Source organism: Dermacentor variabilis, unplaced genomic scaffold (genome assembly GCF_050947875.1).
Source record: "Dermacentor variabilis isolate Ectoservices unplaced genomic scaffold, ASM5094787v1 scaffold_12, whole genome shotgun sequence".
Lineage (NCBI taxonomy): Eukaryota > Metazoa > Arthropoda > Arachnida > Ixodida > Ixodidae > Dermacentor > Dermacentor variabilis.
In genome coordinates, this window is record NW_027460280.1 from 18809908 (window position 1) to 18837219 (window position 27312).

General features: G+C 44.5%; 1 protein-coding gene across 2 annotated transcripts in view; it reads right to left on the reverse strand.

Moving 5' to 3' along the window:
- Tnks (tankyrase) overlaps positions 1–27312 on the reverse strand; it is a 332402-nt gene that overhangs the window by 56150 nt on the left and 248940 nt on the right. Inside the window, exons 21-24 of one of the 2 annotated variants that reach the window (XM_075676418.1) lie at positions 26763–26880; positions 26568–26659; positions 6934–7008; positions 4495–4678 (exon numbers count right to left, since the gene is read on the reverse strand). In XM_075676418.1, the coding sequence (XP_075532533.1) occupies positions 4495–4678; positions 6934–7008; positions 26568–26659; positions 26763–26880 (469 nt within the window). Of the gene's footprint in view, positions 1–4494; positions 4679–6933; positions 7009–12423; positions 12608–26567; positions 26660–26762; positions 26881–27312 lie in introns of those variants that run through there. The other variant, XM_075676419.1, reaches the window with a different exon arrangement.

Genomic DNA, 27312 nt, shown 5'->3' on the forward strand with positions numbered 1-27312 from the left:
CCATCACTGTGCAGCACACATTAATGCCAGACCCCACGTACGCATCGAACGCGCTCAAGCTCACATCTACGTGCCTTGTGCTTGACATGCCTCACGAGGAAAGGCAGTTTGCATATACAAGGGATGTGTGATTCATAGATGCTTTGGCAGATGCCACTTTGTTATTGACAATGTTTCAGAATGCATCAATATCTACAAAAGTAATTGTTATATTTATAGAGCTGTTACATCAGCATAAAAAGGAAAGAAAGATCACTTTCTCACATAACACACCGTCTTACTCGAATCTAACACGCACTTTTTTTCCCGATAAAACGGGTCCAAAAATTGCGTGCGCATTAGAATCGAGTACGACCCTAAGTCTGTGTTACCATATCGCCATCGGCATTTCAAAATAGCCGCCTCGTACACACTTCGAGCCTAGCTGCCGTAGCTTCCTCCATGCGCTGTGTAGTAGTACATCGTCTGTCTTCCCGTTTTCTGCATTTGCTCTATCAGCATGGAGGTGCCGACTGCGAAGACACACGGTGCCGCAATTAAAAAGAAAGTGATCTGATGTGCGGAGATGGCAGAAATTGGGCCGCATCATGGGTGTTCGGAGTTTCCGAAACTTGCATGCAGGACTGGCGCAAACAGGAGAGGCTTTCTACTCCGGTAGCTGCTGCGTATGGAGCGGCCGTGTGGCCCCCATGTTGAAAGCGATCTGCCATGGAGAAAGTCTAGACATCTAGGCACACCGTGCCGTGCTCTCGTCGCTTAGTTCGCATTGAAGCGAGAGGCCGCACAAAGGTCAATTCGCTTGCTCCTGCTACCACACTTCCTCCAGCGTTTTGATAAAGAGTTTCTGCGGTGATTGAGTGAGACGTGTTCATGTTTGCTTGTACCCGTGTGAAGCCATGCTTGTTAATTTAGTTAGTAAGCCAATGTTTCAAAGTTTATATGGCGGATAAAACTATTAACCTTACTTTTCGCATAGCTTTCTACTAATTTGCTATCGCAATCAATCCTTCGTTTTTCGTGCGAAACTGCGACTTTTTCTATTTATCGCAACTTTAGCATACTGGGAGTAAGTCTTCGCTTTTGCAAATGAGAGAAAGTTGTATTTCTGTATGAAAGAATGAGGTGCGTGGTACTGTAAATGACTTTTCTTTTTTTAGGTCACGGCAAACTGGTGCACGTTACAATTGAGGGCGCGTTAGAATCAAGTAAATATGCTAAATCTGCTTCACTGACAGTTGATTGTACCTCGTCGTAGCTGTGTAGCAAAGCGCATTCACGCGGGGCAGCCTGAGCGTGCGATAACGATTCATCAAGATCATTCCACATTTAAACCGCGTACGAGCCATGCTGAACTGTCTGTGCATGTGTAGGCGACATCCCCAAATGTAAGCGTGGCTTTACCTTTGCCTATTTTTCTTGCTAAAAAAAAAAAAAAAAGGGTGTGTGTCTGATTTCTACTTTTGTTTAGGAGCTTTGATGTTATTTCTATGTTAGTTTTCTACATTGGACGCACAGAAAGTGAGCACGAGTTTGATTAGAGGGCATTTTGAAATTGGGCAAATTCTACGAAATGAATCAGCAGTGTTTTGGAGTTGTTTAAGTCGACCCGCCGGATAAATCAATCAATTTCGTCAGTCCTGTCAGGGCCGAATTAATGAAAGTAGAGTATATTCCCTAGCAAAAGTTCTAATAGAAGTTTGTATTTGTCTAATACAGTTTTGAATTAGTTGTATAAGTTTTGTATTGAACGAATATAAATTTCTATTAGTTGTACTGATTGATCTATAAGACCAATAGGCCATATGTACTAGACGTATGATTCTTAAACAGTGTAGCATGTCTGCTAGTTTCGTTATTAGACTAATACGTCCTATTGAATTTATACAGATTGTTGCTGGTCTGTTATGCAGCATGCATAGTTGAATTCTGTTTCCATTGTTTGCTGCTTGTTAAATGCACGGGCGAAAATTTATGAAAAATTAGACTGTACTGGGGACTGTTTGCAGAGAGATGTCTAATTATTTGCTGAATTATTAAGAATTTTGCTGTACAAAACGTGCAGCACACTGCATTCGCACGTTTGTATTAGTTTCATCACACTAAGCTAATGAAACTGGCCCCATTCGACGCGCGCCTATATGGTCTTGCCACTTTTGCTTCACTGGTGACGTCTCAAACTAGGCCTCTGTTCAGCCTTGTCGCGATGAGTCGTGAGGAAACTGCTAGTGTTTACAGCACCAGCAAATACTTCGCCACGAAAAAAAGAAAAAACACAACGAACAACCAGCCGTAATCTGCAAGGCAGAGTCGCGGTGCTCGGTGAGTTTATGAACAATGGTGCAATCGCAGCAACCATATTTGTTTGCCAGTGAAGTTTCGTTAGTCCCGTATTTTCTGTAGAGATGTGCACAAAGTATTGTTAAACTTGTAACCTAAATTGGTAACTTAATACTGCATATAAAAGGCCGTAATATTTATTGACACCAAGGAGCAGTATCGCAGAGAAGGGAACACGGCGGGCGGGAAGATCGCAACACTGCAACCGTAGCCAGCCATAGTTGCGCACAGAACGTGTGCATTGGCAGCTGCCATGTTGCAGTGTACTGTAGCTATGTCAAGGCGAGGCATGCGTGATTTTTAGTGAATGAACGATGTGTTTTTAAGGAACCCAAGGTGTTGGCGCCTGCGCAATCTTATTCGTGCAGTCGTATATTTGGATAGTTTCATCTATGGATGTTGTGCAACTTCAAAACAACGGAAGGCAACTGTTTTTAGCCCTGTGCTTCATGGCTTTGTGGATCTATCAGCGTGCATCAATGTAATGTGTTTTCCCCGGCACCAATTCTACGATTTGGAGGTAATTATTCTACTTATTTATGCTTCTATAATATGTAGTATAAAGTTGTTTCTTTCTTTTTATCCCAACGGTGGATGTACTTCAGTAAAGCGTCATTGGGCCGATTGTTGTGCGCATAGCAGCAATGACATGCATGTTTCCGACAATGCTGTGCAAGATTTGTCTAGAGTTGTTCTGTCCTACCGTTTTGATGTAACACACAGAACATCTTATGTTCATTTTATGTGCTGTTTAATTTTTCTGTCATGTCAGGTGATGTCATTTTACATTATGATAAACATGTCAAGCTAAGCATATCACACTTTGTCCTAAAATTAGTTCGGAAATTGAGGGGACATATTATTCCTATTTAGAAGCAAATATTGCCAGCTTAAACATTTAGTGGTAGAACTAGCACCGCTGCTTTTAAATGTGTCTGTGTTTGTATGTTTCTGCCCAGGTTTTTTTTAACCTCCTCCTCAAAAGGACGTTTTCTGGTCGAAGTGGTGGAGTAAAAGCTCTGGCAATCAAGATTGCTGACATGGTGAAGATATTGAAAGAGAAATCTGTAAAAATACATGATGTGCTAATAAATGCTTCTAGCTATTATGCCTGTTTCTCGTTCTGTATCTGGTGCATTACAACCTTACCTTTCAGACCAATAGACCTATTAGACTAAGACAATAATAGGCCTATTAGACTAATATGCCGATAGACCTATTAGGCTAATACACCAAGAGACCTATCAGACTAGTATACCAATACACCGATAGATCCATTAGACTAATACACTAACAGACATAATAGATTGTATTAGTGTCAATAACCTCATACGCTTTTAGTTTTTGTATTAGAATTTTTGCTAGGGTTGAGGTTCGAAATACATGGTCTTCTATAGACAAGAAGTTATAATAAGTTAAATATACAGTGTTATATCGAGAATTGCGTTATATCGGTGTTTAACTGTACCAATTGATTTTTGTCAGTTTCATCCCATTCATTATCAGGCTGTTGCTATGCAGGGGCCAACATGGCGCTCTATTTGCTGGCACATTCAACACACCAAACCACATCGTGGTACTGGAAAGTGCACAAAAGTGCTATTAACTGCACTTAGGTAAACAGAAAATTAAATTACTGAGAAGCTTATCAACTTGCAAATGAGGTAATAACGTACAGCGAATAAAATGTTGCTGACTTCCTTGTAAAACAAAAAGCTTGAGTTCTTCACAAGGTGCAAAGTATTAATAGCGATAAATGGTATAAGAATATAGTAATGGTCATAGTTTTATGGACAATATAAATTGCAGTAAGCATGCGCACTGTCATGTGCCAAAAGAGCCACATGAGATTTCACTCAATGGCTGCCAGCAGTCGCGGACACAAAGCTGGCATGATGAGTACCAGCAGTAGCAGAGTGCAGCCGCTCTCTTTACCACTTAAACTGCCTCCAAAACTCAGCAGATCATGTGACACAATGCACCAGCTTGCTTAGCTTGCCCTTACCCTAAGTAGATAACATAACCTCCAAGACTGGGCACATGCACTTGCATTCCCAGGACAGCAGAGCAGCAATGGGCCAAATGTGTCTCAAGTATCCATATAATTGCCATTGCAATAAAATCACAGAGTGAGAAAGATGGCGAAAAGGAACTGACCAGCTCCAAACATGCCCCCAATGTAGGCATGGCGTTCATCAAACCCCTTCTGAACAATTGCATTGATGAAGGGTGAGCCATGAAAGAGCATGCGCTCATTGGACTGGTTGTGGTTTTCCTCAGCAACTTCTTTCCTCCGATGGCAGTAGCGTTCCAGGAGTTTCCGGTTGCGCACTTTTTGAATCTGGTAGAGACAAAAAAACAAAGAACTCGGTGTGATCACAAAATAAAGCTTTAGGTATTGGAGATATCTGCCGCTTGTGCACACAATGCATCTTAGTTCTGCATGCTCAACAGCAAGGAATATGTATGACAGTGCAATCAATGTGTAGCGACAAAGGTGTTGTGCACTATGAGTTATAAGTGACATGTAAAAGAGGCGTTTCTTTAATAGATGGTACATAACACACAAAGTCTGTGTCAACCAGAAGCAAAAAATGCATTTCGACGCCACACATGAGGCTGACTCCTATGTTCTGGCTTGTCTTGGTGAGTGTTGGTTTAGTTTTACTTTCTCAAATACTGCGACAGAATCCTTTTGGGGCAGGTGGCCATTCTTCTGGGACTGGCTGCCTGCCTCAAGCATCCAAAGAGTGCTGGCTGGGTGCAGTGCTGCTGACGCTATTTCTAGCGCACTCAAGAAGCCTTGGATCACTCCATGTAAAACTGTTTACTCTTTTAATTACTTCTTCACAGCAACAAAACGTGGGTCACGGTCGACCTATCTACAAGCACTGTACCACATTTCAAGGCTCCCAGCACCCTTGAAGACTTGCTGTGCTATCTGAGGATTGTACTTCTTTTTCCGAGTATTTATTTGTAGGTAATTTTTAATTTGTAGGCCCATAGGCAATTTTTAATGAGTGCAAAGAGGTGTGCATACAGTGATTGCAAAGATGGCCCTCCAGTGGTAGCTGCGCCCCTCGCGAGAACGACAATGGTCTCGCAATCCAGCTGCATCCTCAGATGCTACCAGCAGTAGGGAGTATGATGTTAGATGCTGGGAGCGTCGTTCAGGTGACGCACGACACCAGCTCAGACTGTCATCGGCTGTTTGAGGGCAAGTTTCGTTTCCTGCCTGTTGGCGAGTGATTTCTTGTGCTGATTGAGATATTGTAGAGATGTTCTCAATATTAGAGGTATTATGTACAGTGTCTTTACAGCGTATGCCAGAGATTTGCAACCATAAGCCCAGCAAGGTCTGGTTTCTTGCCCAATACTTGTGGCCCTCACATTCCTGATGAGCTACAACACCTTCATGTCCTGTAGGCAATTGAAGTAGAAAAATTTTCTATATTTCAGTTATGTTGCTTAAGTTAGGCTGTTATGATATTTATGCACACACATGAATAATCGAAATATTACACATTTGCTCATTATCCTGGCTTACATAAGCATGTGCAACAGATTGTACTGATATAGCCATATAGGCTAATTATATGTACAAATATTTCGGTAAATATTTATCCTGTCTGACTATAAAGTCCCATTTTGATTGATTGATTGACTGATTGAACTTTTCTGATGAAAGTTGCATTCTGTTGCAAGAGGTACAGTTGAGCGCCTTTACGAAGAACACCTCTACAATGAAATGGCCTGTGTAACAAAATAATAATTCGGACCCAATTCTACTGCGAGCTTTGCGGTGCGCAGCCTTTACAAAGGTGTGACCTGTATAATGAATGATATCGGAGGCCCTCAAGCACTTTGCTATAAATGTGTTTGACTATGATCCTCTCTTTGACATGTGTCAATGTTCTCCAAAAACCACTAACAAAGCATGACAAATTCTGTTGCCATCACTGCACTACGAGCAATAACAATGAGAAAACATCACAAGTGCTCCACATTGCATAAAGAAACAAGCTCACATAATGCAACTGCACATCACTTTATGTATGTGACACGAGACACATTGGTGCATTTTGTGCAACCTGCTAATTTGCACACTGAACACAGCTTAGTTTATTTTCTAATGAACTTCAATAGAGTAACCTGACCTTTAAAATGTTTGGAACTATATTATAATCAAGACGGTAAAATATTCAGCCTGTTGCCACTGATTACGAGGCACACTGCAGTGGGAGACACGCCGCTAAATTCGAGCACATTTTGCATTTAACCTCCACTGAAATGCGGCCACCACGATTGAATGTGCAGCAGCGCAATGCCATGGCCACTGGACCCCCCCGCAGCAGGGAGCCTTGTGAAGTTTAAAGAACCCCATACTATAAAATTAGTTGTCATGGCAATATAGGTACTCTTCGAAAGTAGAAACTGCACAAAAGACGTTTCTTCTATATATTGTGTTTCCTAGCTGCACCATCACCTAAAAGTGATAGTATTCCACAACATCATATACCTAGAAGTGATATTTCACAACACCGCATTAACAGAAAAATGCACTTAAACGAAAGAACAAAGTAAAGCATAGCAGACCTTGATGATGTTGTAGTGCATGAAAATTCCACCAGCATATCCATTATCCCTATGTTCACGGATGGTAGCTTGAAGCTGCAACGAGAGTCAGGCTTCAAAATTCTTTCAAAAATCAGAACAATCCATTAGAAAAACGCTGGAAAAACATATATTGAAGTAATTAACAAAAACACAATAATGAATTTCTTAATTACTTTACACACATACTGCAATTTATGAATTGTAGCCAGTGAGCTTGCAAGACATACCCACTTGAAATTAATTTCGAAAATGGCGCCAGTTTCGAGATACTTCCCAAAATGTGGAATGAAATACATGAGCGTTCCAGTTAATTTTCCGCTTCAATGCATAAAAGAGTGTTTTGTTAAACAAGTAAGTGGAACAAAATGCATTTTTACGGCAAGTTTGATGGCGTATATCTCCAAACTGGTGTCATTCTGGAAATTCATTCCAAGTGGATACGCCTTGCAAACTTACTGGTTATAATTCGTAACTTGCAATGTGTGCCGTAAAGTACTTAATCAAAAGATAATTAGATGCTTTTTGTTAATCAGTTGAATATCCATTTCAATTTCACATGCATGTTATGTCCGCCTCTCTGAATAATCCAGCTCAAGCACTAGAATTATGTTATCTGCAACAGGCTATTTCTTGAAATTCCATAAAACTTAAAAATAACTACCCTGTACCCTGTGACAAGACAGTAAATATAACAAGCATATTATATACATGCAATGTAAGAGCTTAGAAAATACAAACAAGAAATCTTATCGATAATTAGAATGCAAACATGCAAATTACATGCCAGTGCTCCATAATATACACTACAACAGCCTGAAATTCACCAATGAAGGCAGTTTATACATGTTTATATTTACTTATTTGAACTGACATTACTTAGCATTTGTAAAAACTGTTCAGTGTTTGTAATACAGGCAGTACCATGTGGAAGGCTGTTCCACTCATTATTAGCAAGAGTTAAAAAAGAAAATCTCATGAGGTTGGCGCATGCAAATGGAGGTTGAACTTTAAAATCATGGTCAATAGATGTAAAAATGTGTAGCACAGGTTTAATTATTGTTCTTGTGTAGTTGTTAGGGTGATATTTTTGTGGAAGAAAGTGAGCAGGGCTGTCTTTTGTCTGCTTTCTAATGTGTCTAGATCGAGACATTGTTTAATTCTTGAAATGCTTGCATATGTGGAGTAGTGTCCTGAAATAAAACGAGCTGCTTTATTTTGCAACACTTTCAATTTAGTGATGAAGTACAATTGATGAAGGCTCCATATAAATGAAGCATATTCCATTTTAGAGAAGATAATAGAAGCATATGCAAGAAGTTTTGTGTCTTTGTTAGTGCGAGACAAGGAATGATGAATGAATCCAAAAGTTCGACAGGCGATACTAATGATATTGTCAATACACATGCTCCTTGAAAGGTTTGTAGTTAAATTAACTCCAAGATATTGACACGTGTACCTGTTTATCTTTATCGGGTGGCCATGTTTCACAAATGTTATTGCACAGTGCAGGAGCGCCTGCATGCATCGGAAGATTCTAGAACATTATCGATGGTTCTATCCACTGTCTGTTGTCCCCATACCTTGTGTAATCTGATTTCATTGCGCGACACGAATGGTGTAGAACTTTGTGGAAGACACGCGGGTCCCAGCGATTACTCTGGAACATTCAGCGACTGATGTATAAAAGCCAATGCGCTTGACGCACTGATCAGATTTCCGACGATCGCCGACTCTGTTCGCCGCTTTCGTTGCGCTTTAAGTGTAACTTGCTTTTGAGGCCACAAGTTTGCCCAATAAATATTTAATTTCGCCATTTACAGTTCTGCTACTGTGTTCATCCCAGTCACTACCACGTGACAATATTTAAAAGAAAAGACTGCCTCTATAGGCTCAGAACCTATGGCATATGCATAAGAAAATACATCACTTCTTGTGATAAACCTCATGGGTTTGGTTTTGTATCAATTTCCATTTACCACTGAGGGCACCAATTATTTAGTGTGTCCAGGTCATTTTGCCATGTTAGGTGGTCACGAGGATTAACTATAGGCAGATAAATGACAATTATCTGCGAAAAGTCTAGTTGAATTCAAGTCGATGCAAATGTCACTACTATAAATTATAAAGAATGTGGGCCCCACGACGGTGCCTGGGGAACAGCAGATGTGGTGGATTGAAAAGAGGACTGATTGTGACGTATAGTAACCGCTTGACATCTATTGTTCAACCCACTGAATAATATTTGTATTGTAAGCATTTATATTATGGGCGTTATCATCCTCATCTGTACATAACCATCACCATAGCTTTGCATCTTCATTGTCGGTGTGCTAGCTTGTGCTTTTGGAATAAAAGCGTCGAGTAATACCGTTGCTCCTCAAGTGGTGGAAGTGCTTTAGGATCCCTTTGACCTCTCCACATTCCTCTCCTGGTGCTGCGTTTGGGTCGCCACTTACGCCAAGTTCCCACCCACATGTCCCAAGACGAGCCAGCAGCGTCCAGTAGCCCCGCTCAAGTGCCAGCCACCCTACCCTCCTGGTCTGCAAGCAGCCTTCAGTGCGATCCTGAGGTGTTCGCTGGCCTGCCTGGCGATGATAATTACGATTGAGTAAGCTTTCTTTAAACACTGGGACGATGCTTCTAAATTACGGAATGTTTCCTTCTTCGTCACTGAGGTCGCCAAGACATGGGTTAAGGATCATGAGCAGTACTTCCGTGATTTGTCTTCTTTCAAAGAGCATCTTGGGCATATTTTGACACACCTACTGACCGACGGTGTCGCGGGACAGAAATTGTGCACGTTTCCCTCCTCAAGCTATTCCATCTGCGCTCTACGCTAGCTTAGTCTGCGGCCAGGCTGGCCACTTCCGTCTATGGGGCCAATTAGAGTGAGCATTTCTATTATGGACGTCATCTTCTTCATCTGTACATAACCATCACCATCGCTTCGAATCTTCACTGTCGGTGTGCTAGCTCGTGCTTCTGGAATAAAAGTGTTGAGTAATACCATTGCTCCTCAATATCTACATCATTTGTTTTATTTTGTAAATAATCTTATGTGGTACACAATCAAACAGCTTTGAAAAATCTACAAAAATTGTGTCAGTTTGTTAAGTTTATGTAGGTTGCGATGAATATCTGTTGTTAGTTCAAAGAGTCGTGCTAGTAAAGACAATGTTATTATTGGTAACGTAATTCATAACCTGTGATATGTTCAAAGGGCTTACAGATGATAGATGTTAATGATATGGGTCGGTAATTGGTTAGTTGATTCGTCACCCTTCTTAAATATGGGGATTACGTATGCTAATTTCCAGTCCTCAGGTATTTCACTAGTGTAGACGGATTGCTGAAAAATAAGTGAGAGTATTAACGCTGGATACGACTTCATAGTTTTCAATATTTTGGTGGTTATACAATCGGGACCTGGGCTAGAATATGATGTGTAATCAGGAGAAAGAGATGCCCTGAGGCTAGGGTGCTCGCACAGCGGACGCTAGAAAATAAGAGGCAGAAGTAAACAGGCGTTTTGGCGGCCAGCCAATTGTCTGTCTGCTTTACAATGGCACAGCCGGCGAAAATGCAACCTTAAGCACAGCCTTTGTGGGACCACGCCATCCTGGGTGCCTCCTGCAGGGAGGCCTTTGGTCGCATACTTGAGGCTCAGCTCACAACGATAGCTGCCGAAAACAACGTTCAAATTGAGGAGCATCAGCAAACTTTCTCGCTGGGTATCGCAGGCCCGTCATCATCTTCCGGTGCCGTGGGTAAGGATAAACCATCACCTAGTATTTCATCGAGCTCCAATGATGGAGCACTACCACTCCAGGGCCCCGCCAATCTGTCCACGGAACCTGGACCTAAAATACTTGTGACCCTGTCAGTACCACACCTCCCGACTTTGCAGCAGTAATCAGTCGAATTCACTGCCAAGAAACTACAAGAGATGCACAAGAGACTAGGAATGCAAGAGACCATCGGTTTCAGTGCAGACACAGTTGTCCCCTGCTTCGAGCTTTGAAAAGCTCGCAACACCGCCTTTCACAATGCACATCACAGGCCAGAATATCTCCTGCTGATGGTACACCTTCTAGAAGAAGAGGACAGTCTGGCTGCGCCTGACGCTTTGTCAAGACCAACTGGTTCGAGCACCTTTGCACTTCAACCAACCACAGCCAGTGAGATCGACCCCACCTTGTGAGACAGACGACGGTTCAGTGTCCGAGATCACCTGCCCCGTTTTTTCAACTGGGACAAGATAACCATCGGCGAGAGCTGCGACCAGAGCTTAACAGTCAGTGCCGACACCCAGAGAAGAGGTTGCACACTGGAAGGTCATAAAGACAACTACTTCCATTACCACGTCTTGTGTGCAACGTGCTTCCACCAACAGCATGCCCTCACAACTGTCTATCTTCAGCATTGTGGCCAAATGTAATGAGGAGAAAGAGACACACTCAGGCTAGGGTGCTCACACGGCGGGCACTAGACGAGAAGAGGCAGAAGTAAACAGGCGTTCTGACAGATGGCCAATTGTCTGTCTGCTTTACAGATGGTAATCTGTCTATTGCATTAGCAACACTGTCTGTGTAAATAAAAATAGCTGGCATACATGTTTGCATTTGTCGTGAGGCGATCCTAAAATCCAACTCATCTTCTTTTTCAAAAAACACTACAAAAGAATTTATTAAACATCTTGGACAGTTCAGCGGTATCGAGCCTGACACCATTTTCAAAGATGTGGTAACTCCTTCCCGGGTGTAGGAGAAACAACCTTCCAAAATTTCTTAGGATTCGTTTGGAGAAAGTTTGGTATGTCACAATTAAAAAATTTATTGTTAGCTTTTTCGCTAGTCTACTTCCACATAAAAATGCTGCTTGCAAGCACAGGCTGTAAAGCAAAACAAAGCCAAACAGCAGCTGCATAATCTACTGCTTCAAGTTCATTTCCACCAAAACAAAGAGGAAACAGAAGCAAAAGGCTGTTGCCAGATGAGGTTTCAATGCGCATATGCAGTTGACAACAGCAGCAAGTCAATGGACAAAATAATTATTAACATGATGCGTGATCAAAAAATGGGCTTCAATCTACGCTGTGAAGGTGGTTGGCCAGCTAAGCTGTGGTATTATCTGATCTGACAGACCACTGTGATGTAGCCTTGAACTGGGTTCTTACCAAGCCTGAGCATGACACAGTTGTGTATATTGACATTGCTGTTCCTGTCGCTGCTCAATGTGTTCACGCTGCTCTTTGGTAGTCCTAACTATGCATGGCCTTTCCATAGTGCTATCAGAACACAAATGAAATCAGTTGCTAGGCACGTTCTTCTTTTACATATGAAAGTGTAGTTACTCCTTGCTTCATATGCTGCAGTTGCTGCTTCCCGGTAACTGCAGCTTATGCAACTGTAATCTTTAGCAGGAAATGCTTGCAGCAAACGCTATGAGTGAAGGCGACCTTTCTTTTACTTTTTATTTCTGTCCCCTGCACAGCTGGCGCCGCCATTGCCACGGATGCACAGAGGCAAGCGCCATCTGGTGGTGCTGCAAGGAACCCAGCGGTGCATGTGGAGTGCAGCTCCCCTCTGTGGTTGGTTGAGTTTTTATCCATGGACACGATAAATGCATTGGCGGGTAGAGGCACACAGCTTCGCTGTAAAAGTTTTGAATCCTTGGTATAATCAAAAGTCCAATACTGGTCCCCTACCTAGCCAAACATGGTCTCAGTATTAAGACTAGTGGTCCCACCATTGCTCCACATCAGGGAGTTAAACATGACGTCTTCCCACAATTTCAAGCTAGAGGGCGTGATAAGTTTTTGTGCAAACAAAGGAGTCCTGGCAAAGAAATTTACAGTTTGCAGTAGAACCTCATTGATACAATCCCATTACGTACGATTTCCCAGTGCCAACATTCGCAATCAAGGACACAATAAAATGACCCAAAAACAGTTACACTTTTTTTTTATCGGTTCATATATGCCGGGAAAACACGATCCTTCGGCCCCACTGTTCGATACATCGCCAAAGTGTGATCGTATAATACGTTTTCCTGCCGCTATATCACATGTAAACAAGAAAAGGCAAGACGTGCGCGCGATCGGGAACAGTAGCTGCCTGCCACAGCAGCTTTCCCACAGTACTTGCCCGCCCCTCTCAGTTTCCTATTCCGGAACTAGTAAATCTCCTTCTACGTTGTCGCATGCCACATTTGCAGCTATTGCCGCCAACCTATTGCAATAAGCATCTTCAACTGCAATGCAGCGACATTGGAAATGTACTGCACCCTTTTAACTGGCAATAAATCAAATATGCCGTCAATCCTTGCTGCAGACAGCACTAAGTGAGTGTCATGTTTCGCTCAGGCGGCATAGTACGCATTGTATTCTGGCGTCACCCTCAAGCTCAATTTCGTTTTGGCTTTGCAAAGGAAAATGACAACTTGCAATTGAACGACAACGGTCGTTCGGGCGCCACCAGCTCCCCACACATTGGCATCTTGTGTAGCAAAGATTTGCGCCGAGTGGGCATTTCAAAACTTGCCGCCAAAATGCCCCACTCAAGAGAGCTGCAAGAGAACTCAAGGAACGCAAATGTAACCTTTGCCGAAGTTGTGAAAATGACAATGCTCGTCGGCATCTTGTGCTGCAACAATTCGCGCAACGTTTTGCATTATGTACAGTCAATGCCCAATTTTGCAGATGCCCAATGATTCGGACGCCTTTGCGGCGCCACCACGTCGTACCCTGTAGAGCAAATCTACAAGTCTGAAATTTCGGACGCAGAAACCTTTCACTATCCGATTTTCTGGACTTTTTGCAGTGACTACAGGTCCGAAACGGCATTAACTGAAGCCACATTAACCACCACTTTAATTATCTCGCCGCCTTGAACCAGTGTTCTGGCATGCAGATCAGTTGGAAGCCGTAGCCACCACTGAAGCCCCGCTACCTTGCCGCTGTCAGCAACAGTGCCGATTCCGCCTTTTGTAATCCTTGCCAATGGCTTCGAAACTCGGAAAGCACGACATGTTGCACAATGCCGGTTCCCGAAAGTCTGCTTCGCCTCAATACAGCTATGCGGCGAAGCATACCAAGAGTGGGAAGGGACAATTGTCACGAGGCGCAGTCTGTATTCCTTAATTATCCACGCGTGCACCCGCTGTCTCCTGTCACAGTACGAGCACCGACGCACCTAATAAGTGTACCGGCAGGCCTTCATAGCTATCCCGAACGTGTCTGTGGCAATTTGAACCCTTTGGGGCAGTAAAAGGCATGCATTCATATCATCAGACGGACCAATTTTTCAGACCTTCAGGTGGCCCCTTGGGAGTCCGAAAAATCGGACATTGACTGTAGATGTCAACCAAGTTGTCTGCCTATTCTTTTAATGCTTTGGTTTATATGTTTTCCTATTTAGTACGCTGTTTCTCCACTTTCTTCCAAAACATATGAGCAAAGTTCTACTGTAGTAGAATGGCAAATGTGTATGGCAGTGAATGTGCTTTGTATGCTACGTTAACTCGTTGGTTCTGACATGAAAGTGCGGATTTCCGAGGTCAGAACAATACCGATTGCTTGGACCAAATCGACTTGAGCTGCGAGCCTAATCATGAACAAATGATAAGGTTTCTGCAATGAAATATGGCAGTGTGTGCTGAAGGCCTCGGCTCGATGGGTGCCACACTCTACACAAGGTTGACACCACCACTTGCATTTATCAAGGTATCTATAAAAGTGACCTAGAAGATTCCCTCAGCCACCTTGTGACTGGAAAGAGACGTGGCTTTACTAGTGAGCCTTCAGGGTCACCACCATTGGCGAAGCCAGGACAAGGGGGGGGGGTGTTGGAGGGTCAACCCCCCCTCCCCCCCGAAATTTTTTTACGAAACTCCCCCCTTACCCATGCAAGGAATAGAAAGTTTCAGGAGGTGGGCTCTGAAAGAGCGACAAAGATGAAAGGGAAAGTCCGATGGGGGAAGAGGGGGTTGTCATGTCAATGTATCTAGAACTTAAGTTTATCTTTTGCTCCCACTCTCCCCCAACCCCGGTGGCGCTGAGCCGTGCTCTCGCAAGGGCTGCAGAAGATAGCGTCAACCTTTCCTTTTCCCCTCAAGAACCACTTCTCTCTTCAGTTTATCCAGTTTCCCCACAACTGCTGTCATGTTTACTGTAGTAGCGCTTCCTTGCCTTCTCACGTCACCTTTTCCATATCCCCACCCACGTACTGGAACTGCAAGTGAAGAGTGGCAAGGCTGTTAATCACTCGTTTCACGACTGCGTGGATTCTACCCATTCTTTGCCTCCTCTCCCCCTTCTCTCTACCATTCTATCTAGCTTCCCTCTGGACTTGGGTATAGTAGAAAGGTAAGTGCTGCAATTTCTACAGTGGTTTTGAGGGGGGTCAGGGATAATTACAGCTGTCAAGAGGCTAATGTGGTGATCGACGAGGCCCTTGATTCTGCGGATGAGCGCCATTTCGTTAATGCCTGCCCTACGGCGCACTCCTCATTTCTGACTATGGTAAACAAGTCACTCAGCGCTAAGCAACGTCACAAAGTGGCGAATATTCTGCTAAAACATGCCAGACTGTTTGACTTTTTCCAGCAAGAGGGGCCACCATTGTTTCCTCCTTCTCGTATACACCATCGCATAGATACAGGATCTGCCCAACCGTTGCGACAGAAACCATACAGAGTCTCACCATCGGAACGCAAGGTGATCAATGACCAAGTCCACGAAATGCTAAATAAGAATGTAATCCAAGAATCCTGTAGTCCGTGGGCAGCGCCAGTGATTCTGGTTAGAAAGATGGTACATGGCGATTTTGTGTTGACTACCGCCGCCTCAACACCATCACTAAAAAGGACGTATATCCTCTTCCCCGTATTGATGATGCTATCGACTGCCTCTCATCAGCGTCTTACTTTTCGTCTGTTGACTTGAGGTCGGGGTACTGGCAGATTCCTATGCACAAGGCAGACAAGAAGAAAACGGCATTTGTAACACCAGATGGACTTTTTGAATTTAATGTGATGCCATTCGGGCTCTGTAATGCGCCTGCAACTTTCGAGCGCTTCATGGACAACATCCTGCGGGGTTTGAAGTGGGAAGTATGCATGTGCTATCTAGACAATGTAGTAATTTTCGGGCGCACATTCAGTGAGCACAACGAACGTCTCGATCTTGTGCCAGATTGCTTGGACAAAGCGGGTTTGGTGCTCAACTCGAAGAAGTGTCATTTTGGAGAGCGCCAAACACTCATTCTGGGACACCTAGTGGATAAGGACAGTATACGACCTGATCCAGCGAAGGCTGCTACGGTGGAAGCCTTCAAGCAACCTCGCCATGTAAAAGAGCTACGCAGTTTCCTAGGGCTTTGCTCGTACTTCCGCCGGTTTATTCGTGGATTTGCCAACATCGCATATCCGCTGACATGCCTCCTCCAGAAGGGCGTTGCCTTTGAATGGACTCCTGAATGTGAAGCTAGTTTTCATGAGCTGAAGCCTCGTCTGACGTCACATCCCATTCTCCGACACTTCGACCATGCGGCTCCCACAGAAGTTCATACGGACGCTAGCGGTATTGGCATCGGCGCTGTCCTTATTCAACGCGTCGACACCAAAGAACACGTTGTCACCTATGCGAGTCGCTCTTTAAGTAAATCCAAGCGTAACTACACCGTTACAGAGCAAGAATGTCTTGCAGTTATTTTCGCAGTACAGCGCTTCCGGTCGTACCTGTACGGGCGCCCCTTCACTGTGGTGACAGACCATCATTCTCTCTGCTAGCTGGTTAATCTCCGTGATCCATCGGGCCAGCTTGCGCATTGGACACTTCGTTTACAGGAATATAACTTTACCGTTTCTTACAAAAGCGGCCGCCGACACGCCGACGCTGACTGCCTCTCGCACATGCCGCTTCCAACGACGGACTGCGACGCGGACAACTTCGACCGCTATATCGCATCACTGGAGCCGGGATTTCATGATATAAATACCTCCAAGGTCGAGCAACAAAAAGACAGAACTTTAGAACCACTGCTCATTACTGCAAGGCAATCAGCACCATCCACTCGTTTCTGCGTTCGTGATGGGGTTCTTTACAAAAAGAACTATTCTGCTACAGGCCCACGATATCTTCTGGTGGTCCCGGAGGGTCTCCGTGTCTCCGTCTTGCACGCTATGCATGACGATCCAACATCTGGTCATTTGGGTTCTGCGCGAACTCTCTACCGCCTTCAAGGAAGGTTCTACTGGCCTAAAATGCGCCAGACGACAGCCCAGTATGTGTCCAGCTGCAGCGAGTGTCAACGTTACAAGCATCCGACGAGTGCTCCTCCTGGTCAACTCCATCCAGTGCCACTCCCCAGCACTCCCTTTGAGCAAGTTGGCATTGACCTCCTCGGTCCTTTCCCGCGTTCATCCGACTGGAATCGCTGGATTATCGTGTGTGTCGATCACTTGACACGCTACTGTGAGACAGCTGCAATACCATCGGCTACTGCAACCGAAATGTGTATTTTTCTGCTGCGTTTTGTTATTCTCCGACATGGAGCTCTCAGAGTCATCATCAGCGATCGTGGGCGGCAGTTCACTGCAGACGTGGTCGAAGAGATGCTTCGTCTATGTGCTTCAAGGTTTCGACATTCCACGCCGTATCATCCCCAAACAAATGGCCTTACGGAACGCATGAACAGAACTCTTACTAACATGCTGTCCATGTATGTCGCGTCAGATCATAAGAACTGGGACAGCGTGCTACCTTTCATTACGTACGCATTTAACACCTCAAAGCATGAAGTTCTGAGCTACGGCCCCTTCTTTCTTCTTTACGCTCGTCTGCCTCGTTATACACTAGACACTATCTTCCCGTTCTCCAGCCACGATAATCTTTGTATATCAGAGACAGTCTGTCTTGCTGAAGAAGCCCGACAACTTGCTCCTTTACGCACTCGTTTCACAAGACCGCTCAAAGGCACGCTGCGACCGTGATATATGACCCTGGTGATTTAGTGTTGCTCTGGAAACCAACCAGGAAATGTGGATTGTGTGAAAAACTGCTGGCCCACTATGATGGACCCTATGTTATTACTGAGCGTATCAGCAAATTAACCTACTGCATAGCACGTCTCACATCAAATGGCCGACGGTCAACAAAGACTGAACTTTCGCATGTCACCCGTTTAAAGCCCTTTATTTCTCGACAGCCTGTTTGACTTGCCCGGCGGGCATCGTCTGCGCGGAGGGAAATGTGACGCTCTTACGTGGATAGTGGGTTCACGCCTCAACAAACAGTATGCGGGGGCACCGAAGAGTGGTGAACGAAGAAGACGACGAGGGGCTGGCTAGCCGAATATCGACAGGCGCTTAGCTGATCAAGGCCATCGCATCTAACTCTACCCGGCTTCAAAAAAACGCTTTTTGTGGGCGTAACAATATATATATATATATATGTGTAGAGAGAGAGAGAGAGAGAGAGAGAGAGAGAGAGAGAGAGAGAGAGAGAGAGACTGAAAGAGTGGTAGTCGTTAACGCACCCCCCCCCCCCCCCCCCCCGAAATAAATTTCTGTCTACACCACTAGTCACCACTCTCAAAAAGGTTCAATATCGGAGGAGAAAAGGGTTGGGAGAACATTTTCAAAGGGAGTTCTGCTGTTTACTTAAAAAACAGAAAGAACAGGAGCACATTATGCCTCTGAAAACTGAATGTGACCATCGTTGAAATGACAGGATGGCAAGGGGCGGCAGGTAGAGAGTTTCCTACAATAATTATTAGAAGGAACTCTGGCACTGCGATCATTCAGCCATGATGGGAATGATGGTTAGTACATGGATTTGTCTGACCTTCATGCTTGTGGCATCAGGCAGATTAGTTCAAATTTTAAAGCAATCTATACTTTCTTAAATGAAGAAGGTAATAAGACTCTGTGAACACACATGATCACTGCTAAGTGCAGTGGTTACAGTTGTCTAGGTGTCCAAATTGAAATGCACCAAGAATTCCAACAGGCTGGCTTGCCCGGAAGAAATTCTTATGGGTGTTCTACACCACCTGTCTATGCATGCACCCGTGGCCTAACAGTTTCAGTATCCAGCTTCTGCGCTAGAGGTCCTGTGTTCAAATCCTGCAGTCAGACAATTTTAATGTGTATTTAATTATTTATAAAGCAGTATTTTGTTGAAGATGATGAGTTTGCAACGCCACGAAGCTGTTCGAAGATAGAACGATGAAGTTTAGTCAAATCCATAAATCCATGCACTGTCATTCCTGCAAGCAGCTGCAAGCAGGGGCTGAACCACCCTGCTTGCAGCTCCCGTAGCCACTGGCACCAGAGTTCCCCCTAGTGATTATTTTATGTGCAAAGGCATTTATTAGTCACCGGCGTTTGAGGTCGACCGTTAGCGCAGGGCACGAACTTTCAGCACGAGTAGCATACACATGCAGAAGCACTGAAGAGCCCGACCCATTAGAAAGCGCTGGAGGGGATGACCCACCATATCGTTCCCATCCTCCTCTACAATTACCCCCAGGAACGAAAAGGGAGCCTCCTGGCGACCCAACAGCTTGTCACTATGAGTGGGTCATAGTGGGTCTCGAGGCGGTCAACGTTGACAATGTCTTGTCCACGACGGCGCATGTCCGAAATGGGCTCAACGGGCTTGATCACATAGTTGACTGGAGATGTGCACTCGACTGCACAGTCATCATCATCAGCCTATTTTATGTCCATTGCAGGACGAAGGCCTCTCCCTGCGATCTCCAATTACCCCTGTCCTGTGCCAACCGATTCCAACTAGCACGCAGAAGTTTCCTAATTTCATCGTACCACCTAGTCTTCTGCCGTCCTCTACTGCGCTTCCCTTCTCCTGGTACCCATTATACCACCCTAATGGTCCAACGGTTATCTAATTGTGCCTGCCCAGCACCATTTCTTTCCCTTAATGTCAATTAGAATATTGTCTATACCTGTTTGCTCTCTGATCCAAATCGCTGTCTCTTAAAGTTATGCCAAGCATTCTTCGTTCCATCGCTGTTTGTGCATCCCTTAACTTGTTCTCAAACTTCTTTGTCAGCCTCCAAGTCTCTGCCCCATATGTCAGCACAGGTAAAATGCAGTGATTGTATACCTTCCTTTTCAACAATAATGGTAAGCTTCCAGTCAGGAGCTCACGATGTCAGCCGTATGCGATCTAAGCCATTTTTATTCTTCTGTGAATTTCCTTCTCATGGTCTGGTCCCTACCACGTCCTTCTCACGACGCGGTAGGGGCCTTCATACTTGGGCAGTAGTTTCGATGAGAGCCACACCAGTGCTCCAGGGAGGAACGTGGGCATAGAAGCTGTGTCACCATGAACATTCCTCTGATGCTCTTGGTCATTTGAAGTAAATGCCTGGGCAAGATCGCAACACTCTTCAGCATGTCTAGCTGTGGCAGAAATAGGCACACACTCAGATGCAACCGGCTTGTAGGGAAAGATTGTGACGATTGTGTACAACAGGTGCCGGCCGTACAATAAGAAAAAGGATTAAAAGCCAGTGGTGCCCTGAGCGGCGCCACTACAAAACTAGAAAGTGAACATGTCATTTTTTTTATGTGGAACTGCATTTAAATGTAAAACCTTCAATGGACAATTTGTGGAGCCTACACAGAAATATCCAACTGATTTCTTTCCATGAAAATAGCTGCTATGGTTTTAATTTTCCAGGGCTTCAAAGAAAGCGTGCAAGATGTACCACATGACCAGGCAATTGTGTGCCATGACATATAAGCAGACTCGCACGCACGGAATGAATTATATGTGTAGCACATACAGGGTCCTGAATATTTGGTTGCGCGTGTTAAAAAAAAATTCTTGTGCTCACCGCTGCACTGTTCTTGGTCAAATTTTGCAGAACGATCACATTTTGGTGTTGGCTTTGTTTAGTATAACACTTAGCACAGTTAATTGCTTGGTTTTTAAGAAAAAAGTACAAATTTGCCGGCGCTTATGGGGATGCGAGCTGCTGCCATGACGGCGCAAGCATAAACTTGTGTCGCCACCTGTCGTGTGCAGAAAGCAGTGTTTCAGGGAGGGCAGTCGCCTGTTCCAGGAGTGGGTAACACACGGCAGCCCTCTCTGAAATGCTGCTTTCTGCAGATGACGGCAGGTGGCGACACAAGTCTGTACCAGGGCCGGCTTTTCAGACGCCATTTTTCCATAGACGAAAACAGTTTCTCACATTTGTCCTGAAAAACAGGCGACTAATCATGCTAAGTGTTACACTAAATGAAGTCGACGCCAAAATGCTATCGTTCTGCAAAATTTGAACGGGAACAGTGCAGCAGTGAGTGCAAAACCTTTTTTTGAACACGCGCAGCCAAATATTCAGGACCCTGTAGATCGAACGTATAAATAGGCTTGAATAGGAACAACTAGACTAGGGAATAGGCTATGAATAGGAATGTAGGAAAATTATGCTTGAGAAGCAACAGCCATGGACATCATTTCAGATGTCCTGCCACCCACTGCCACTTAATGAGTGGCAAGCTTCCTTGCCACTTAATGCAATCTGTCAACAGCAAAAACACTGAAAGAGCTTCAAGAAATGCCATGCACTCTTTATTACTATATTCTGTAGCTTCATTTGCTTAATCGCTTCAGTAGACAAGATATCTTAGCAAAAATGGAAGACCAAAGTTTTCAATCCATCTCTGCTGTGCGAAGCGCATCCTGTTTGCCTGCAGCATCCATTCCAAGAATGTCTCAAGGCACTAATGTAGTGCAAGTGGTGCTTTATCAGATCTCAGATGCTTTCTATTGAGCCCGAAAAAATTTAAACCACAATAGCTATTTTCATGCAAGGAAGTCATTTGCGTGTTTCTCAATCAACTTCTTCATTGGAGGCTTTGTGCTTAAATCAATACTGTAAAATGTTGGTGGCGCAGTATTTACTGCGCCACGATTGGGGCGCGATCGGGGATCGTTGTTTGGAGCGCGCATTCGGTTGTTTTGCACACAACTGGCCTAGGCCACGCCGACTTCGCGCGGCTGACGCAGTCTGCGCGGTGTAGGCCAATTGCGCGTGGCACAACCGAACGCGTGCTTTGAACAACGATTCCCGATCGCACCATTGGTTCATTGATTTATTTGCAGAAGTTTTCAACTTGTTTTTTGAGTGATTTTATATATCCAATTCTGGCTATATCGAACTATTTCGTGATCACCGCGCTGTTCGATTTATCGAGGTTCGACTGTATATAACAAGTAATCTCCGACAGCATAGCTTTTTCCCAAATGCACTTGTTTAAAATGGGTTGTTTTTTAGTTCCTCAGGCAGCTCACAGCTTCTCAAACCTCAGGTAACAATTACAAGCTACTTTTATTGATGATCTGACTTCTCTGAAGCATGGAGGAGTGTCATGCACTTACCTCACTTAATGCAAATTCATTCTCAGTGTTAGAAAACAGTGAGGGACTCTTGCAGCAGCAACACATGTAGTCAGCAGAGTGATGTGATATCCCTTTCTATGCAAGAACAGCAGAGGCAGTGGTCTATACAGTGGTGGAGCTAACATTTGAGCAAGAAGAATAAGTGGATACGGGAAGCTTGATTTTTTTCATTAGTCACAACTGTTATATAGTTGAACCAGGCTATAGTGAACTCCTAGAAAAAAGCCTATAAGTTCGATATAGAGCATAATTTGATATAAGCCTGCTAAAGAATTGGATGTCATAAAAGCATATAAATTTATAAAATCCCTTTATTGATGAAACTAGCTGTTTCCCATGAAATAGTCCTGTATTTTCTTCTGCTTGGGCAATTTCACTGCCTGCTACACACGCACTTCTCCACATTGTCTAAGGAGTCCGAGCAGCTGAGGCCGCAACCTACCGCATTCACGCAGAAGCACCAGACTAGTGCAAGTGCGCCAATCATCTCGGAGGATGTGGGCAAAGGACCGTCGTTGCTTTCCTCATTGTGCCCACTTTCACTTGTGCTCGGTACGATGTTGGCAATGTAGTCTTCGTTTTTGGGCTCTCCCGTGGTCGTGACACCATCATCTGCACTCCCAAACTTGTCGACCGTTGATTCGTCAACAGCTTCCAGAAATTCTGACAGCTTGCTCCAAACTTCAGCAACACTGGCAATGGCTTCATCGCATTCATCAGAATTTACAGTCATCACCGAGTACGTGGAAGCTGGCACGTCTGAAGCAATTTCAGATGAACCACTTGTACACAGCCATGCATATGCGTCGCGCTTCACAGGCACCAGGTCGCGAGTTCGTCAGCTTTATCTCTAATATCCCCCTTATTCTTCAAGATCGTGCTGAGAGTGCTCCCCTCTGAATCTTGCACACTGCGGGTACATCCGACTTCTCATCGCGTTCGACCTGATTTATGATTTCAAGCTTCATGGCGAAAGGCAAATTCTGCCGCTTAACTGCAGGAGAAGGCTCACAAGGTGCAAACACCGCAAACACAATGAACCAGAAAAGCAGCGAGACAACTCACACTTGCACCATCTTGCACGACGAGGGCACAAGAGCCTCTGATTGGCTGTCTGAGCAAGCGCTGCAGGTGGGCTAGGATCATTATTTTTTGCAGGGGGATGTCGACGGCTCGCCCGACGCAGTGTGGTCACGATAGGGAGAGCGGTTGGATGGAGCCGCGCCGGCGGGTTTCCCCGCTGCCACGAGGGAAAGCCAACTTCTGGGGGCACTTTTGCACCACTTGTTCGATATATCGGGAGTCGCTGCTATTTTTGTTCAATGTAAGCGTAATTTTTGCTATATATACTCATTGTAACTATACCTATAACTATGTTCAGAATTATAGAATTCAGAATTATAACTATGTTCAGAAATTGCTCGATATATAGAATAATTCAATGTAAACAGATTCGTTATAGTCGGGTTCAACTGTATGTGCATTGCTTGCTCTTTTCCTGCCATTTATGCATTGTCTTTCAAGTTAGCTGACAGCTTGTGCCCCCCCTATGTAATGCATCCTGAATCTGTACAGCCTCAATAAACACCGTTCCATTTCTGCTCTCAACTCAGCTGGTCCCATGTCCGACTTGCTCAAGCAAGAACACAACATAACAACAACCATAAGATAATTGTTTCGTTTAATTGAAATGTCTAAATATTTAGGTAAAGGCAAATTAAAGTGGGTAAAGAGATAAGCTGCCACAGGTGGAGACCACAACTTCTGCATTAAGCATGCGGTGCTTTGCCAACCAAGCTACTGTGGCAGCCATTAACTTTCTTAGGTACAGTTAAATCTCGATATATCGAACACGGATATATTGAATTATTGCGCATATCGAACAATTTCTATATCACCTGGAAAATCGCATGCATTGTTATTTTTTACTTCGAACGGGGTTGGACGTAAAATGGATATATCAAACTCCACCATCCCAGACCCCGTATGCTCCGTTGACAGATGGTGAGCTTTCCGCAACACCCTGGAAGATGGCAGTAGCGCAATGGGCGTTCCCAACTGCTGCGATCGTGCTGAGGGTGCCATTTGAACATAGCGGCGTATGCACTCAGCGGCTTCACTGGTTCGACAACATCAACGACGCATTACATTTGTCGCACTGACTCCTCCTCGGTGCCGCGCTCTGCGCCTGCCGCGCATCACGAGGACTAGCGGGTTTGCACTTGCATCCACAAAGACGCGCAACAGCGAGTGCTGACTGGGCTCACTCATAGACACCTCGGCAGATGCCACTCAACACTTTGTTACTGACAGTGTTTCAAAATGCTTCGATTGACAGACTTGGAGATCGCAGCACAAGTAGCGGCCAAACGAAGACGCTGTCAAGGTTGATCTCGCAAGCTCTGATGTTGCCCCGCTCCCGACTTCAACTGGTGCTGTAGCTGCTTTGGCCCTTCTACGCTGCTACTGTGGCGCAATAGAGGGCACCGGCCTATCGCTTGTGGATCGCTTAGACTATGTTGAGGACTCCGTGTTTAAGCACATGGCTGCCAATAAGAAGCAGGCTACACTGCTGCACTACTTTCAGCCAAATAAATAAATACTTTGTGTGAAGCTTCAAGTGCGTATTACCTGCGCCAGCGCCACAATTGGGGTGTGATCAAGGATCGTTGTTCGGATCGCGCGTGCGGCGCAGGCGAACGTGTTTGGCCTATACTCGCGGACAACTTTTCTTGGCTATGAAGCGAAAGGTTATGAAGCGAAAGGCGAATCTTCTCCTCGACTGTATTCGTACACAATGTAGTCCGGGCGCACTCGGCACCAGTTTCGGTTTCACCAACCTCGCACAACCTCTTTCGTCAAGGCAGATACAATTCACTCGGCGTGAATCAATGTTTATTCACATCCAATATGTACGAAGTTCCGAACAGCAAGCATCGCAGCCTGCGTCGGAGCTTTGGCGTCAGCTAGGATTTGGACGCACAATCGACACTGGCGTTAGTGGAGCCGACGCAGCAGTCAGCTCGCTCACTCGTTCGTACATACGTCCAAATGGTTGCGATTTCTGGAGGGGTTCGCTTGGTTTCCGCGCAGACGCTGTAAAAAACTTTTCTGTGTGTGCTTTTTTTTTTTTCTAAAGTTGGACAACAGCCTCTCAGGGGCGCTGATTGGTGGAACAGCAAGCGACGAACACTCAGCAGAAGACACGGGCGTCATTTTACGTTTGATGAATGTGCAAAATTTGCGACTGTTTCGGGTGTGTGAAAACTCGAAAGAGCAAACTAAAAATACAATAAAATAGCAATAGTTGACTGGTGAATGTTACATATCATTTCAAGATAGGTGCTGTAAAAAACAAAAAAGAAAGTATTGTTTTCTATTTCCCACACAAGAAAATGTGAGGAAAGCTGCAGGACTACTTACAGCAGCGGTGAAAGAGGCGTGCTTAGTTTCCGTAGCCTTCGCTTCATAGCCAAGAAAAGTTGTCTGCGAGTATAGGCTGTCCCGACTTTGCGCGGCTGATGAAGTTAGCGCTGCCTAGGCTAATTGCGTGCGGCGCAATAGACCGCGCATTCACGGCCGATTAAGTCAGCACGGCCTAGGCCAATTGCACACGGTGCAATTGAACACACACTCCGAACAGCGATTCCCGATCGCGCCCTTGGTTCATTGATTGATTTGCAGAAGTTTTTGATGTGTCTTTTTACGTGATTTTATACATCGAATTCTGCTTATATTGAACTACTTCGCAATCACCTCGCTATTCAATATATCAAATTTCGACTGTATTCGTGAATGCGTATAATATTAGCCCAGGGAAGGATAGCCAGCATTCCTAACCAGTTGGCATTATGAGCATTAGAATGTGCACAATATTCTTACTTGCATTGTTATGTGAGAACACTGAAATGTTTACGATACTAATCCTGCTTTTTAACTGCAGAACTGCCAAGTGTACAACAGGTCACACTTTCAGTGAAGAAGAGTCCATAACATGGCCTCAAGTCATATGTCATGGAAGTTGCTCTTCTCGGTAAAGTCGGTGCTGCAGTAAAGTCGCATGCTAAAACAACCTGCCAGTAATCCAAAGGTTCAAGTGCAGCTCTCATCCTGACTTACAGCCTGATAGCATAGCACATGCATGAGCAACAATGAGCACGGCCTGGCTAGTGCTACCCACCTCCTCTTCTACAGCCATGTACTCTTTATCATCAGGCGAAAGGTCCACTAAGACAGTTCCAGTTGTGTTGGGCATAAGTGTTGACGAGATTGCTGTAACAAAAAACTGTTTTTAGATCACAGGTGGCAAGCAACAGAAAGCCGAAGCTTTTGCATACACCAAAAGATGCAGGCTTGTTAAAAATCTGGCACCCACCTCGACCTGTGAGCAGCTTCTCAATGCCCTTCATCAACTTGTGTCTGTGCCCGTAAGCAGACACGCCTATCTGCTTCAGTTCCTCGTGACCCATCTCAGCCAAGATGTCAATTGTAATCTGAAGAGTGAGAAGCATAGGTCTCAAACAGTGTGTAAAATGAAAGCAAATAATCTCACAAAAAAAAGCAATTACAATATAACACAGAGCGAATTACTAAAGTTTTCTATGAAGGGCCAAATAAAGAATCTTCTACTGTAATGGTTGACTATATCTTTTACTGTAGGCAACATAACTGCAATATATTACGTTATAGAAACTTACATTTGAAAAGCATTCCTCGGTGCTCAATTCAATACTAGAAGTTAAATAAAGTCAACCCTTGACACAACAAATATGGATATAACGAATTATTGAATATAACGAAGTAAATAATAATTGTCCCACCAATATTACAGTGCAACATATATGTGCATATAACAAATATGGACATTACAAAGATAATTTTGTGTCAGGTGTGACTTCGTTATAATGAGGTTCAACTGCATTCAT